Raw genomic sequence first — 16350 nt, forward strand, 5'->3', positions numbered from 1 at the left:
GCAGACATAATCACAAACACACAAGATGATTTGTTTCTCCTCAAACCATGGATGCACAAAAAGACATACCAGTCCAAATGTCTGAGACCACTTGTAAAAATTCTATTTCTATTTTGCATTATTGTCTAATTTAATACAAAATTACATAATCAGCATAACAATTAGGGATGCACAAATATGAAAATTACTGGCCGATACCGATTTTTTTACAAAAACTATAGGCCGATAATGATACCGATATTTTGCCACTTGGCTTATTTTGTCATCAGATCACTTTTGAATACTTATGAATACTTAAAAAATGCATTAAGAGGTACAAAAGCTTTTTTACTGTTCTAACAATAACTAATTTCCAACACCCAGTCCTGTGCAAAAGTTTAAGGCACTTGTGAAAAATGCTGCAGAGTAAGGATATATATAATTTTCATTTATCAATTAATGGCATACAAAATCCAGTAAAAATAAAACAAAACTAAATAAATATTTGGTGTTAGCACCTTCAAAACAGAACCAATTATCATAGGTACACCTGGACACAGTTTTTCTTGGTTGTTGGCAGATAGGATGTTCAAAGCTTCTTGGAGAATTCGCCACAGTTCTTCTATATATTTAGGCTGTCTCAATTGCTTCATGTAATCCCAGACTAACTCGATGTTCGGTGTTGCAGGGCTCCCTGTTCTTCTATTCTATTCCATTCTATTTGCAAAAGGAAAGTTTGGGAGTCTAAAATGTAAATTTTCTATTAAGAATAAAACTGAAGATATGAATAACCATTTTAAGACAAATGATTTTGTGAAATATCTTAAGTGCCTAAAACGTTTGCACAGTACTGTATATAATTTCCAATATCTCAGAACTTCAAAGCCTGTTGGATTCAAAGCATTTTGGATGGTTTCCCTCATCATGTAGCCTATAGGTAGGTGCCGCTTTCACAACTGTCATGTCTGTTTATGGCGTTTGTTCCACATTAATGTGAGAACGAGAAAGAATTACAATTTTATATTAAATGTTCTTAGAAGTGCCAACCCTTCTACATATTGTAGCTATTATTATTTATGGATTGTGCATTTAAATTTACAGAGTTTTTACAAAGTGTGTTACTAATTAAATATAATTAACCATCGGCTTTTCATATCAGCGTTTTTATGCTTATTACAGATATGCCTATGGTTTTAACTTGGTCAATAATTGGCAGATCAATATTGGCAGCCAATTCATCGGTGCATCCCTAATAACAATGTTAGTAAAAATTTGAAGAATTAAATGAATTTCAACATTTAGAATTTGGTATGTCATACTTCCGATTTCCATTGTAAAAATGCAGGTTTCCAAGGTCATGCAGGGCTAGCACCTGCAGGGAGTTGTACTTGTTTGCTTGAAGATATTCTGCATTAAAACACATATATATCTTTACTGGAAAAGATTGTGCAGGAACATATTTTGGTCTCTACACTGAAAGCTGCATCAAGCATCTCAAACTGGTTCTCACTAATGGAATTGCTGTAGGAGGAGAGAACCATCTGGATCTGTGATGGAGGTAGGGTGGTGCTGTAGATGGAGCCCAGAGTGCTGTAGTCTTCAGTAGACAGGTCTGGAGGGCTGATGCCTGGTGGGGTGCTGGCTGTCAAGCTGAATTCCACTTTTCCCGGCAGAAAAGTGATGGTCTCCTTACAGAACGGCACCTCAACATATGCTAAAATCACAGAAACATTGATGATTTAGTGCTTTGCCTGAATGTTTTTTTTAGAAGAGCTATTAGAGGCAGTATGTAACATGTGTAACATGCTTACGGTGCTGTGTGTCAGCCAGCAGGAGACGCAGTAGAGTTTGACTGTGCTGGAAGGTCAGCAGTGTGTGACGTCTTTTCTCCAGAGACTCTCTAAAACAGCGCAGTGTGTCCTCCACATCCAATGGTACACACACCAGACACAAAGCTCTCTTCACATCTGTAGTAATGAAGATCAGTCATCCATATAACTCATTAGAAAAAAGTATTATACATGACCAAGAAGCACTCTATGCAACTTTTGTCATGCTAACACACAGCAAAGATCAGAGATTAAAAAGGGTCTGGTTCCTTCTGTATAATCTTTACCTGGGAGTTCATTGGGCTCTGGTTGAGAAGCACTTCTCCAAAGCTGTCCCCTGGAAGACAGCAACTGAATACCTGCATAGTTCCTGCAGTTCACCTATGGACATCAGCCACAAAAAGTCACAAATTTCAGCAATGACATTTCCCCTGCTCTGCTGTAAACCAAAGGTTTTTGTTGAAAACTGTTAATGGTTTTGAATCATATAACTCAAATTGTTAATGAGTTTTCCCAAGTTATTATTTTTGTCTGTACACCTTCTCTCCAGTGATTATCTCAGTGTAGGTGAAGTGAGGTTGGGGAGAAGGAGGGCCCTCAAAATAGTTGATCCTGTCCAACAGCCTCCTCTGTGCATGCACCAAAACCGGTGTTACCATGTGAGAGTAGCGCTCCCTGGAAAACAAACCACAACATGGGAGACTTGTATATAAAACAAGTTGTGTTCTTAACTGTTAATTTAAACTATTTCAACGTTATGCTCTTGGTCAAAAATGTATTTAAAAAACATATTAATAAACATTTCATTTGAAAATGAAAGCTACAATATGACTCATCACCCACCAATACCAGAGTGGTAGCAGCATACCGTGTGTACGTGTTATAAAGCAGAGCGAGGTGGGCAAGACTTTCCCACTTGGCCTGGTAGTACAGAAGCTCTAGTGTGTGTAGCACCAGAGTTCGGATCCAGCGAAGATCTACAACTGAACCATCATCCATTGGAGCAGAAAAGTACAGGCTTGCCTCCAGCTCATCCTCTTCCACATCATAAATATTCCACAGCTAGAGAATAAAAAAACAATAACATTTAGAATATGCACCGCACCTACAGGTTGTAGCCGATGTCTTTGCGACAGTTTACATACTAGATATCCAAAACATGTTTGTTGTTGTGGTGCCCTACCATGTACAAAAATGTCCAAAGGTACAAAAAGGAAAATGTACTTAAAATCTACAATGGAGCAGAGAATGCATATGATTTTTAGGATTGGCAATGAAATGATTTTTCAAGTAGATTCTTTATCAGAGGATTCTTATTCATACGTCAACACGTGTAGTGTATGCGTATTAGAATCTCAGCAGATGAGTCTGAAGTGTACTGACCTTCAGTCTCTCCATCATGTCCATGAGAAGATCCGAGGCCAGGACCAGTAGAGGAGTAATCACAGTATATAGCTGCTCTATTGTCAGCTGTCTGCTGTGGGCATCAGCTCCCTGGGATTGCTCCACCATATTTGCCAGGATACTTGACTGGTCCCACAGAGTCTGACACACCCATTGTAAAGTTGTCCAGTGACCCAAGCGATGTGCCAACACCTGGTTAGACATCGGTGTAAAAGAAATGGGAAAATATGTCAATAGAATAATAAGACAAAACAGAGTACAGCAGGTCAAAATAGGTCTTTTCAAATGAAACTGCATGTACCATGGCTCTGCGGAAGTACACAGAGGCTTTGTTGAGTGTGTCCAGTAGTTGGGAGGCAGTTTGACCTGCAGGAGGGCTGTCAGCTGAAGAACCCTCACTGCTTTCAGCATTATGGGTGTACTGAACCGTGGAGTCAACTTCACCTTCCACTTCACTGTCTGCAGAGTTCAACTCATCTTCACTGGTGTTTAGTGCTTCTGAAAAGACAAAAAGAGTGAGGTCCATAAGTCTGAAACCCCATTGAAAGTCTAGTTTATTTTTTCATTTAAACATGGAAATACACAAACTAAGAAATTTTGAACAGTTTACCAGAACGATCAAGATTCAGCTCAACTGCAATTTTCCAATTTTTCAGCTAACCAGAATTCTACTTGATTTGAGAAGAAATGTGTTTCAAAATGCTCATGATACCACAAAGTAGTATCAAAGACCCTCAGATTGTAATTCTGTCATACTGGAGAAACTGCAACCCACCCTGATTAGAGTCCTTAAGCCTGTGTTTCACATCCCTTTGGCAAGCACTGCGTCCAGGATGGGGTGCAAATTTGGGATGTGGAAGAGTCAGTTCAGGTTTCCTGATGTGCTGTGGGACATTCTTCCACTTTACTAGTGTTCCACAGCGAGCCAGGGAGAAGAAAGACAGCGGCAGATGACTGAAACTGGAGATCACAAGAGAGGACATAAAACAAGCTCATAAGAATTGCCATTCGAGTGGACAAATCACTAAGGAACAAGCTCTGCTGCTTTTATTTTCACTCTAAAAATAAAGTGTAAGGAGTGTCAATGGATTGTACAAAACCAAGAGTATATTCCACACTAGAAGTTTTTAAAAGAACACTCAAAATGATATCACTACTGATAATACAGGGAAATTCAGGATTTCGTTACTGTGTCTGAGTACCAGAGCTTGGGAGGTGAGCCCAGGTTCCTCCTCAGCAGGCCTAGGTGGGCACGGGCCAAGCTCAGATTGACATGGCAACGCCACCGTGAATCCTCTGAGCGGATCTCCCTCAGCTTCCAGTTGTGCCGATGCCTTCTGATAAAAGCAGCCAGTTGATTTAGCAGAGTATCCACAGCTTTCACCTCTCTGAGAGACATAACAGAAAATACAAACATATAGTTTGAAAGACGTATTCATGCAAGCATGAAGAATCAGTTTTTTAATACTAAAGTTTTCAGTAATTACAGTATACTTTTAAATAGTTAGACATGTCATGAAAGTTTTATACACATTTATATTTGATTGTACATGAACTACTGATCTTCTAAGCATTATTTTAAGTTTGTTGACGAAAGTTATTATAAAGTGTTACACGAACAATAGAAACAAAGATGTGTGATATTTCTCAGGAGCTTTTTGAGAGCTACAGTATTCAGAAAATGTTTACCTTTCAGACTTTTGACTCTTAAATGCACTCAGTAGTTTCTTCTGTAGCGACTTTTTGACACCATGCAATGTGCTACTTTTTTGTTTCTGAAACAAAGATTCATGGTATTGAAAGAAAGAAAGAAAGAAAGAAAGAAAGAAAAAACATGTGGCATGTGTGTAAATGCAAGCGTTTGAGTATAGTATGTGATCATATTTACTTTTGTGTCATACTCTATCACAGAGGCTGTGAACTCTTTAAACTCTTCCCTTGGTAGATCTGTGTTCTTCTTTAGCCCGGATAGAGCCTCATCACGTCTAGAAATATTACAAGCAGCAAAGAAATATAACACACAAAAACATCGACATACTTAAAATGAAACTTTAAGATCCACACATACTCACCTGCTGAGCAAGTTCAAGATATTCTGCTCCCACTGCAGCACTAAATCCAGCTGATCTTCTTGCAGAGCTTTTTGGAGCAAACGCTCAACAAACTCCAGAAAACAAGACTTCTGTTTGAACTTCATCACTGTACCAAACACACACACACAAACAAACAATGAGTGTATGGTAACTCATTCAGTGAATCAGATTTTTCTTTATTATCTGTTTTAGTTGTACCTTCTTGGAAGGCTTTCTGGAGGGGACTATTTTCAATCACCATGTAGAGTACGACAGGGTCTTCCTGTCCAGTGAGCTCATGGCCACGAGACACTGCAACAGAAGAGGCTATAACAACTTAAATATACAAAAGTACTATATTATTCAATTTAATGTTGTTCCATCTAATCTAAATAAAACAGGATATGAGAGTTAAAGGCAATCATACCGGCTTTCTGCATAGTTTTCAAAGTGTATATGCAGGAGTACAACTATAGTACTGTAATTACGATCCAATGTGTCTTTCTGATCTGCGATCAGAGAAAAGAATGTACCTGTTTTTTTACAGGAAGTGACATCATAGTTTCCAAATGTTCGCATGTTTTTTATGACAGTGGCGTCTAAAGCCTTTAGCTGTTCACTTGGCTCCATATCATAGGTGGAAGCTGCCTTCTAGAAATCAGACAAACACATTGATGTTAATACTTATGAAAGCAGCACACAAAACTGTTTTAAGTATTTAAAGGAACAGTTCTCCCAAAATTAAAAGAAAACTTCTCTCATCATTTACTCACCATCATGCCATCCCAGATGAGCATGACGTTTTTTCTTCTGCTGAACCTCACAATGCAAGTGAATGAATACCAAAATGTTGAAGGTCCAAAAAGTACATAAAGGCAGCATAAACGTAATCCATAATACGCCAGTGGTGAAATCAATGGCTACAGAAGCGATATGATAGGTGTGGGTGAGAAACAGATCAATATTTAAGTCCTTATTTACTATAAATACTCCTCCCTGCCCAGCAGGTGGCAATACGCATGAAGAATGCGAATTTCCAAAAACAAAATAAGAAGAATGTGAAAGTGAAAGTAAACGTGGGGATTGATAGTAAAAAAAAGGACTTAAATATTTATCTGTTTCTCTCCCACACCTATCATATCGTTTCTGAAAACATTGATTTAACCACTGGAATCATATGGACTACTTTTATGCTGCTTTTATGTGCTTTGTGGACCTTCAAAATTTTGGTACCCATTCAATTGCATTGTGAGGACCTACAGAGCTGAAATATTCATCTAAAAATCTTTGTTTATGTTCAGCAGAAGAAAGAAAGTTATGCACATCTGGGATGGCATGAGGGTGAGTAAATAATGAGAGAACTTTCATTTTTGGGTGAACTACCCATTTAAATCATTCACATGCAGCAAAAGATGGTAGAATGTTTTACACACCCTTTCCTGTTCCACTGATGATGTTTTTTTAAGGGGCTGCTGTGGGGGCTCAGTGATCTCCTGAAGTAACTTCTTTCCCAACTCAATCACAGATGATGCCATACAACTCTCATGAGTGAAACGCAAGCTCTAAACACACACACACACACACATGTTGGTACAGCTATCCTTATGAGGACTCTCCATAAACATAATGATTTTTATACTGTACGAACTCTAGATTCTAACCCCTAACCCTACCCCTAAACCTAACCCTCACAAAAAACGTTCTGCATTTTTACATTTTCAATAAAACATCGTTTAGTATGTTTTTTAAGCGATCTGAATTATGGGGACACTAGAAATTTCCTCATAAACCACATTTATAGCATAATACCCTTGTAATGACCAGTTTGTAACCTAAAAAAATGTCCTTGTAAACCACCCAAACACACACACATACACACACAAACACACACACACACACACAAGTGCATCTAATAACAATAGACAAATTAGCCTCTACTTTGGTGACATTGTCTAACACATTCAGTATACTTATAACCAGAGTTATGCATCTCTGTATTATGTATTTGGCAAAGTAACATGTTGTGACCTTGGCTAAATAATGTGTAATACAGGCGACCATGTGCTGCAAGGACTCTGTGACGTTAGCAGCCCGTTTCTGCTCGAGCACTCTTAGGATCTCAAGCAGCACTGTAAAGCACTTCAGCAGCACCTGAAACACACAGATGCAGCAAAACATCTAAATTCACCTCTGCTATAGTAATTCAGTCATATTTAGAGATTATCTGAAACTATGATGATAAATGTTCCCTCCAACCTGATCCAAAAACAGACCTTATTCACAGTAGCATCATGTTTGATTTTTGATGATGTGAATGAAAACGAGGCTGTTGAGGACAGACTTACAGTCTCTTTAATGGTATTTACTGTATAAAGCTCCTAGATTACATCTAATTTTCCACAACTGTTGTTTTCTGGAGATGTTTGTCTACTGAAATTTAGGAAAAGATGATTTTGTTTTCAATGTTTTGTCAGCAAAATGATCAAAAACACTTTACACATCAGTACAACCCATTGAAGAGACCGTAAGTCTATCCCTCACAGCTTTGTTGTCATTCCTGTCAAAAATTAAGGATGGTGCTGCTGTGAAAAAGGTCCATAAACTAATATTCTAATCTTACAAACATAGAACTCAACACTCTTACACTAAATAAGGAGTTCTTATGTGCTTTTTGTCCTAAGTTGGCATTTCCACATGGGAATTATAAAGCAAATATACAGGTAGTCACCTCTATGACAGATTCTGAAGGGATCTGATTGTAGATTAATGGAGCCAGAAGGCCATAACAGCTCGATACAGCCTGCAGAATGTCACTGCTGTCATTGAGGTGCAAAGCAAGATCTATGGCTACCAACATCCGTTCACACTCGGCAAGCCTAGCCTCCTGTGTTGGATGTAAAAATAGACCAGATATACAAAGATTAGAGTGAATTACTTAAGAAAAATTGTTCTGGCTGACAATGTGATCAGTTATGATTAAATATTGAATACATCTTGAGGCCGATTTCACTCTGTCTATACGAGAACTAACCTGGCCCCAGATCAAAGGCCCCCCATCAGAGAGTGCGTCACAGAATAGCGCCCCCTCCTGAATGTGGATATCTGTCTGAATAAAGATGGTGGAGATAAAAAGCTGCTGTAGAACAGGAGAGGAAAGCTGTAGGATCTCTGGGCGAAGCCTGCATGAAATACAAATAGAAGACAGTGGAATAGATGTATGAAATATCAACTCTAATATTTAGAAAGACAGAAAGATCAAATATGTGATATCTTTTACATTAATCAAGCCTAATCCTTAGTTAGTTACATTAAGAACCTCCAATAAAACTGCTTTGATTTGGGGTTAAATCTAACCTTAGATTAGAAATAGGCCTTCTCTTACCTTGTCTGAGCCAGCCTTTCAAAACAGGATCCTTGTTCTGGCTCCGGACCCTCAGGATTGGAGCTTGATGGAAGAGTAAAGTGGCTCCAAAGTTCTTTACAAGCTCTTTTGGAAAGGGTGTGGAGTCCTACCTGATATGCCACCTAAAAACAAACAATAAGAGAATAAGGTGTGGATGGCTATTTTGGATGGCTTTTCCCATCATAGCACATAAAAGTGTAGATTCATGTACCTGAGCTAGGTGGGCCCAGGTTGTAAGCAGTGGTTGAGGTAAGGAAGCCAGCAAAGGCCTGGTGGTCTCTCCAACGGCGCTACCCATCATTTTGCCCTGAGCATCAAATGCAGCCACTGCAAAAATGTACTTCTTATTGGGCTCCAAACCGCTTACACAAAGTAAGCGTTCGCCTCTGGCAGGAACCTAGTTGAAACCAAATTTTATTTTCAGTTACTCTTCAGTTCCACTTTTTAATTTAAAGGTAACTGCATTTAAAAGGAAGATTTTCAGTGAATAATGACTTAAAAGAAATGTCTATTTCTCACACAAAGCTATCGTATGGCTTTAAAAGACTTGGAAAACACCCCACAAGTCATATGAACTACTTTTATCATACTTTAATGTGCTTTTTTTCTTTTCTTTTTTTTAGCTTGATTACAGCCAGTTTTTCTCCACTGTGCATTCTGCTAAACTTCTTTGGAACGACATGCAGGTAAGTAAATTATGACAGAATTTTTATTTTTGGGTGAACTAACTCTTCATGACTATATTAAATGACCTGTGAGCTACTGTGCAGAATATAAAAAGCATGTTATAATTTATGAAAGTGGCATAAAACCTACCATATCTCCAGTCCCATTCAGGTGGCAATCTTTAAGTCGCACTTTCAGATTGGCCCCCTCTGCCTCTTTTCCGTAAATACAGTACCAACAAACCTACACCATAAGGAAAGTAAATTTATGGTCTTTATTTTTACTTGATTTCACAGTGACTAAAGAGCGATTGGCTGAAGAGTCATTGGCTTATTTCACACTGATGCTTATAGAAAAGGTGTGACAACCTCCTCCTCCAGGGCGTACAGTGCTGGTGTGAAAGTCATGGAGTGACTGGAGCGTGAGAGGAGTACTGGGGCTGGTGGAGGCTGTCTCCTCTCCATTTCTCCTGAACTGCTTTCTGCAGGAAACATAGAACTAAACAGTTTCCTCTCTTCCAGCTCTGCTTTCTCCATCAAAGTTATGGCCTCCTGGAGTGACAGAAGACAGGGCTCATAACATGTTGTGAAAGCACGACTAGTAGCATAATGCATTCATCTTTCAACACCAAGCGTGCTGACTGATAAAGAGAGCTTGTGATGTTTATAAATTTTTCAAAATACTGACCTCAAGCATTTTCTTGGTCTCTCTGTTAGTCTGGTCCTTCCTGAATGTAAGTAAGGCCTTCTGTGCTAGGTAAACAACTTTAGAGATCTTGTTCTTCTTGATTTTTTCAAGCAACACGGACTCTGTGAAAGAGTGAATCTGGGTAAAACTGATTGTTTGGGTACTAGTATATCAGTCTTATTAGATTGAGGCTCACCTCCTGTGGGTCTGTATGTTTCTGAGGCCTGTGCTTGACTAGTGTGCATCACAGTTTTCTTACCCTCCATCAAACTCAGCTCATCTGAGGAGAACAAATGCAGCACAGTCAGCAAAGATGTGCTTAAAATGCCTCTCACTCACATGTTCAAACACTGTCGATCTTCCTGACCTGGCCAGGAGTCAAATAGCTTGAGAGCGAGTCTATGATGGAGGACCAGCAGCTCCAGCTGTAAATCTACGGAAAGCCCAGTAAGGTCAGGGGTACTGCTGTCTTCTGGAACTTTGCCCCCTATGGAACTCTTGGTATCACCAAACTTCTGTGGTGGAGAAAGAAGACATGTATTTGAGATAAAGCATGCTTAACATATCTACAGTGAACTCATTAAACAAACACATACACATTGTGGCAGAATGATCCGCCCCTCCGGCTCATCATCGTTGCCCCGCCTCTTAGAGCTGCCCTTCAGCCAGGCTCACGACGGGAGTTGGGCAGGAGAACGAGAAGAGGTGCATAATTAATAAGCCTCGTTTTGTCAGCGGTGAATGAAGCACACCTGATGGGAATAATGCTTCATCACCGCTGTCTTTAAAACACAGAGCGCACCTCTTCTCGGGGAGCTGGCTTCAAATCTCCACGTGTGCACACACTGGCATGACCAGAGCTGGGAGGTTTCGGAGTTGGACGCGCTGCCGGACCCGTTCCTCGGACCCCCGGACCCATTAATGAGTCACTGGGGGTGAACACCTCACGTTGCCTCCGACAGGCTAGATACCGGGCCACCTTCCCTTCACACCTGCCACGGGCCTGGGAAGATAGGCTGCCAAGGACGCCGCCGCCCCTCACGCTGTGGACCCTAGAGGGGAGCGTGAGCAGCCGATGGACCCAACTCATGCCTGGGCCATTCTATGGACACTACTCCGCCCTTCACGGAGCCCCGTCTCACTGCGAGGATGCCAGATTCCCCCTTTATTATGAACACTATTCCCCCTTGGACACTTTATTATCCCCCTTTATGGACATTTTAAGTTTATTTTTATTATTTACAATAAACGCCTCTCCGAGGCTTGACACCACACCCACTGTATCTGTCTCTTGCTCACACCGCCACAGTGGTGGAGAATGCAGGCACTTTTGTGGGCAGAGACGGCGCAGTTGGGCACCAACAGTGACATCACTCGTCCTTTCATTCGCCGGTTAGATGGAAAGCCTGGAGTGGGACAGAGAAAACACGAGGATGGCCTCCCAGCTGCAGCAAAGGGTAAGTGGCACTTAATAAGCATTTACCCTGTGGCTGGCTGAGGCTGTCATATTAATTTGTGGTTTTTCTCTGTTCCCACCCGGGTGCGAGTGAGAGGAGGAGCTGGCCCGGAGAGGTATCCCTCATATGTCCACTCCGACCGTAGGGCCTGGTTGAGGAAGTAGCATTCCCATGTGGGCGGCTAAAGAGTGTGCACCTCCGGCTCTGGACTCCATGATTGGATACGAGCGTGGGAGGAGGTGCCAACGGGGTGCCGCTTGGGGGTGGGGGGGGGGAGATGTGGCGGAATGATCCGCTCCTCCGTCTCATCATTGTCGCCCCGCCTCTTCAGCCAGGCTCACGACAGGAGTTGGGCAGGAGAGCGAGAAGAGGTACATAATTAATAAGCCTCATTTTGTCAGTGATGAATGAAGCACACCTGATGGGAATAATGCTTCATCACTTCTGTCTTTAAAACGCACCTCTTCTCGGGGAGCTGGCTTCAAATCTCCACGTGTGCACACACTGGCATCCTCGAACGCCCAGGACCAGAGCTGGGAGGTTTTGGAGTTGGACACGCTGCCGGACCCGTTCCTCGGACTGCCGGACGTATTAATGAGTCGCAGGGGGTGAACTTGTGGGACTTGTGTTGCAGTAAACAGAACCTAGCTAGAATACTATATACTCTTACCTGCATGAATACCTCGTCAAAGACAGCAGAGCTCCCATAGATTGACTTGGCCCTGCCCCTAGACACAGACTTTATGCCACATTCCACCAAATCCAGTGCAGTCTGCAGCTGCTCTGTTTTGGACCTCTGTAGACATACATGCATTTAAAAAAAGTGTTTACCAAAGTTTAGACAAAAGATTTTAAGATTTTGTTGATTTTAAAGCCATTGATTATATGCCATTCTTAAATGTTAGGTGCTCTAAGATTAACTTTCAGTTTCTTTTTTTACTTGCATGAAATCAGTTTTTGTTTTTTTGTTTTGTTTTTCTCATTGGGCAGCGTACCATATAAAGTGGGCTTGCAGTTTTTCCAACAGGGATGGATTCTTCACTGCTGTCTTCTGTGGTGGCTATTGAAGCACAAAGCAACACAGTCTAACTAAATACTAAATATAAAAAGTATCACCATCTTGTTTACAGTGTATATCTAAATATAACAATACTTGGGTATCTCTTGGGTACCTGAGGTTGCTGTGTGAAACTCTTCTACTTGGTACAAAGTACCTGTTTTTCTGCCCGACTGTGGTGGGGCATCTGCGCTGCTTTCCAGCACCATAGCCAGTCTTAGAGTCATTTCAGCCACGGATACGAGGTCTATTTCAGCCAGCTGATACACATGGGCCACTTCACACAGCAAAAGCAGGGTCTCCACCCACTACAGAACAAACTGTTATGTTATACACTACATTTAAAGGGATAGTTCACATAAAAATTTAAATTATGTAATCTTCCTCTACTTGATATTGTCCCAAACCCATATGAATTTTCTTTTTCTTTCTTTTTTTTTTTGTTGTTTTTTTTTTTGCGTGAAACACAAAAGTAGAGGTTAGGCAGAATGTCAGCCTCAGTCACCATTCACTTTCTCTCAGTATAAGTATTTCAGGTCATTGTTAATTGGAATGATAACCTGGTCTTGGTTTTCCATCTTTCCCAGGTAGCGCACAGGGTCATAGTGCCTCATCTGTGCTCTTTGAAAGACACTTTTGCATTTTGCCCAAAAGAACAACACGATGTCCAGCACCAAGTCGGCATCAGGCTGGACATCCTGCGTGCACACACAAAACACACTGTCAGGTTACCCACAACATTTGAATGAACTATTCAGAGGGTGGGAAAGAGAGCTGACCTTGTCTGCTTTGCAAACACATGCATGAAGTGTATGAATAAGATTGAAGAATTCTTCTGTCATGCTTGCCGGCCCGATATTCTTATCTTTATCTGTAGAGGAAAAAGCATTATGTTTATTTTGGGTTTTTATAAATGATAAAAAATAATAATAGTTGAAGGAACCTTCTTGAGTGTTTTTGAGTCCATCTGGCTATAAGTTTGCCTGTCTTTTGCTTTCAATCTAAGGGGTCATTTATGGGTGGGACGGGTGGGACATGTCCCTACCACTTTTTGCCTTTGCAAATTTTGTTCCCACCACTTTGTGAAATAGTTTCATTAGGGAAGTGTCTAACAATGCAGAAGAAACATCTTCAGTTCTTTTTTTTAATTTTATTTATTTTTTTATTTTTTATCCCCTTTTCTCCCAATTTGGAATGCCCAATTTCCACTATTTAGTAGGTCCTTGTGGTGGCACGGTTACCCCAATCCGGGTGCCGGAGGACAAGTCTCTGTTGCCTCCGCTTCTGAGACCGCCAATCCACACATCTTATCATGTGACTCGTTTTGCATGACACCGCGGAGACTCTGCATGTGGAGGCTCATGCTACTCTCCGCAATCCACGCACAATTTACCACACGCCCCATTGAAAGCGAGAACCACTAATCGCGACCACGAGGAGGTTACTCTACCCTCCCTAGCAACCGGGCCAATTTGTTTGCATAGGAGACCTGGATGGAGTCAAACATCTCCAGTTCTTGATAAGAAGTTTCCATTTCGTTCGTGTGTGTTAAAATAAGATCCGGCACTTGAGTTTGTTATTTTTAATGTTATAATGAGTGCTTGTTGTGGCTGTTATCAGTGGCGTTGAATGTCAGCAGAACTTACAGTGTCGGGTGAATGGATCAAGTTATCAAATTAATTATGTGACATATTTATTGTATTTATCAAAACAGTAAAAGATTATTTGACATTATCTGCACGTAACCTAATAAACCCTATAAAGCCTGAAATCAATTATAATTGTAAAATTCATAGTAAATCTTGGGGTATTATCAGAGGACTCCCTGGGTTTTTCAGAGATCCCAAATGTTTGGGAGTTTGGCCATGACAACTTCCTCCTCTTGGTCTATAATAATGTATAGAAATGTACTACATTACAATTCAGCACATCAAATACAATATGAAAAAAACAAACAAACAAAAAAACTTATTTGTATTTTATGCACCAAACACTATATAGACATACAAAAGGAAATTGTAAAACCTTTGTTGCAGGGTCTCAGGAGGAGACCTCCATAAGATGACACTATAATATCTTGTAATGAGATCTTTATAATGACAGAGCAGGCTGCACATATGAAATACATATAAATATTAGTTCAAATTTTAAATATCTTATAAAAATTATGTCATAATTTTCAAGGCTTTGTGATTTTTTTCTCTTTTTTTTCTGATTAACGATTTTTATTGATTCACATAAATGTAACTCATAGAACAAAACATATATACATAGAATCAAACTTAACCCTAACTATTACTCCTCCCCCTCCCAATCCCACCCTAACCCCAGCAACATAACAGTGGTCTTAAATGACATAGACACACATGCACACACATAAAAAAACAATTAAAAAAAACTACATAAAAAATAAATAAATAAACAAAAAAAACAAAAAAAAATAACAACAATAATCACACATCCACAAATGACAAATACCCGCCCCATTTCTCCAAGAACACTTTATACCTCCCCGTTCCTCTGAATGTAACTTCCTCAAAGGCCGCCACCCCTCCCAACTCCTGAAAAGAGGGTGCTCCAGCCAACCTCCAGCCAACCTCCAGCCCCTCAAAATGATCTGTCTGGCGATCATGACACTGGTTAATTCTTTATGTGTCTACTTACAATGTCAATGACCACCCCATCACCCAAGATACAGAGTCTGTGGCAGAACAATACCTGAATACCAAACACCTCGCATACCAGACTCTGCACCTTTAACCAAAACTTCTGAATTTCAACACACCCCCAAAAGACATGGGTTAAATCTCCATACTCTGATTGGCATCCCCAGCAGGTGGGTGTGTCTTTAAGACCAAACCTATACAATTTAGAGGGGGTCCAACAGAACCGATGTAATCTTGAATTGTATAAGGCGCACCTTAGCATCTCTAGATGCAGTTTTTATGTTTTTTAAAACCTAGCCCATTCTCCCTCCTCCAATTCCAGGTCTAAATCCCTCTCCCATAATCTTTTGAGAGTGGTTGAGACTCCGTCCCCCAGACTCTGAATTAATACGGAATAATACACTGATGCCTCATGGCCTTTTCCAAAAGCAGAAATCACCTCTCCCAGAGTATCTGCCGCTCTAGGGGAGTGTATGCTATTCTCAAAAATAGTATAGAGCAAGTGTCAAAGCTGAAGGTCCCTAAAAAACTGAGATCTGGGGATCCCAAAATATTGAGCCAAATTTTCAAAGGATCTCATCACACCACTCTCATAAAGATTACCAAGTGTATTAACCCCCTTCGCAATCCACTCAGTCCAACAAAAAGGGGACTTATAAATGCATAGTTTGGGGTTTAGCCATAGGCTCGAGGCAACATTTAGATAAATATCTGAATTAAACACTCTGGACACTTTTGTCCATACTGAGTGCAAATGTGAAATAACAGGGTGTGATTTAACTTCTCTGGTTAGTTTGATGGAAAGGCTTTGTAATGGCAAAATAGGGGCAAGAAGTTCTTGTTCAATGCAAAACCAGGGAGGGGCTCTTTCAGGTGGAAGCGACCAATGAGCCAAATAAAACAGAATCTTGGGTAGGCCTAGCCCACTAGTCCAACATCCTATGTAACTTATTGAAATTTAACCTGGCATGCTTACCACTCGTCGCTCACAAGTCTGCTTCTTGCATGGCGTCAAGTCTTTTATTTTTTTTATTTTATTTTATTTATTTTTTTTGTGGTGGGCATGAATAGAATGGACTGGTGATTGAGAGATATACCTCCAAATCCTGTTGGATTTTGATGTGCTTTTT

At 40.4% G+C, this 16350-nt stretch overlaps 1 protein-coding gene across 1 annotated transcript in view; it reads right to left on the reverse strand.

Moving 5' to 3' along the window:
* cfap54 (cilia and flagella associated protein 54) overlaps positions 1-16350 on the reverse strand; it is a 36614-nt gene that overhangs the window by 10921 nt on the left and 9343 nt on the right. The window contains exons 13-43 of the mRNA XM_051688354.1: positions 13334-13425; positions 13115-13252; positions 12670-12862; positions 12493-12557; positions 12168-12293; positions 10408-10555; positions 10237-10320; positions 10041-10162; positions 9722-9904; positions 9504-9596; positions 8899-9084; positions 8667-8809; positions 8316-8463; positions 8013-8168; positions 7313-7435; positions 6718-6846; positions 5818-5935; positions 5504-5596; positions 5285-5411; positions 5101-5197; positions 4902-4987; positions 4415-4600; positions 3988-4172; positions 3514-3710; positions 3192-3404; positions 2677-2870; positions 2348-2483; positions 2096-2189; positions 1791-1946; positions 1490-1693; positions 1299-1386 (exon numbers count right to left, since the gene is read on the reverse strand). Coding sequence (XP_051544314.1) covers positions 1299-1386; positions 1490-1693; positions 1791-1946; positions 2096-2189; positions 2348-2483; positions 2677-2870; positions 3192-3404; positions 3514-3710; positions 3988-4172; positions 4415-4600; positions 4902-4987; positions 5101-5197; positions 5285-5411; positions 5504-5596; positions 5818-5935; positions 6718-6846; positions 7313-7435; positions 8013-8168; positions 8316-8463; positions 8667-8809; positions 8899-9084; positions 9504-9596; positions 9722-9904; positions 10041-10162; positions 10237-10320; positions 10408-10555; positions 12168-12293; positions 12493-12557; positions 12670-12862; positions 13115-13252; positions 13334-13425 — 4303 coding nt within the window. The remainder of the gene's footprint in view (positions 1-1298; positions 1387-1489; positions 1694-1790; positions 1947-2095; positions 2190-2347; positions 2484-2676; positions 2871-3191; positions 3405-3513; positions 3711-3987; positions 4173-4414; positions 4601-4901; positions 4988-5100; positions 5198-5284; positions 5412-5503; positions 5597-5817; positions 5936-6717; positions 6847-7312; positions 7436-8012; positions 8169-8315; positions 8464-8666; positions 8810-8898; positions 9085-9503; positions 9597-9721; positions 9905-10040; positions 10163-10236; positions 10321-10407; positions 10556-12167; positions 12294-12492; positions 12558-12669; positions 12863-13114; positions 13253-13333; positions 13426-16350) is intronic.

This window comes from Myxocyprinus asiaticus, chromosome 45, assembly GCF_019703515.2.
Source record: "Myxocyprinus asiaticus isolate MX2 ecotype Aquarium Trade chromosome 45, UBuf_Myxa_2, whole genome shotgun sequence".
Classification (NCBI taxonomy): domain Eukaryota; kingdom Metazoa; phylum Chordata; class Actinopteri; order Cypriniformes; family Catostomidae; genus Myxocyprinus; species Myxocyprinus asiaticus.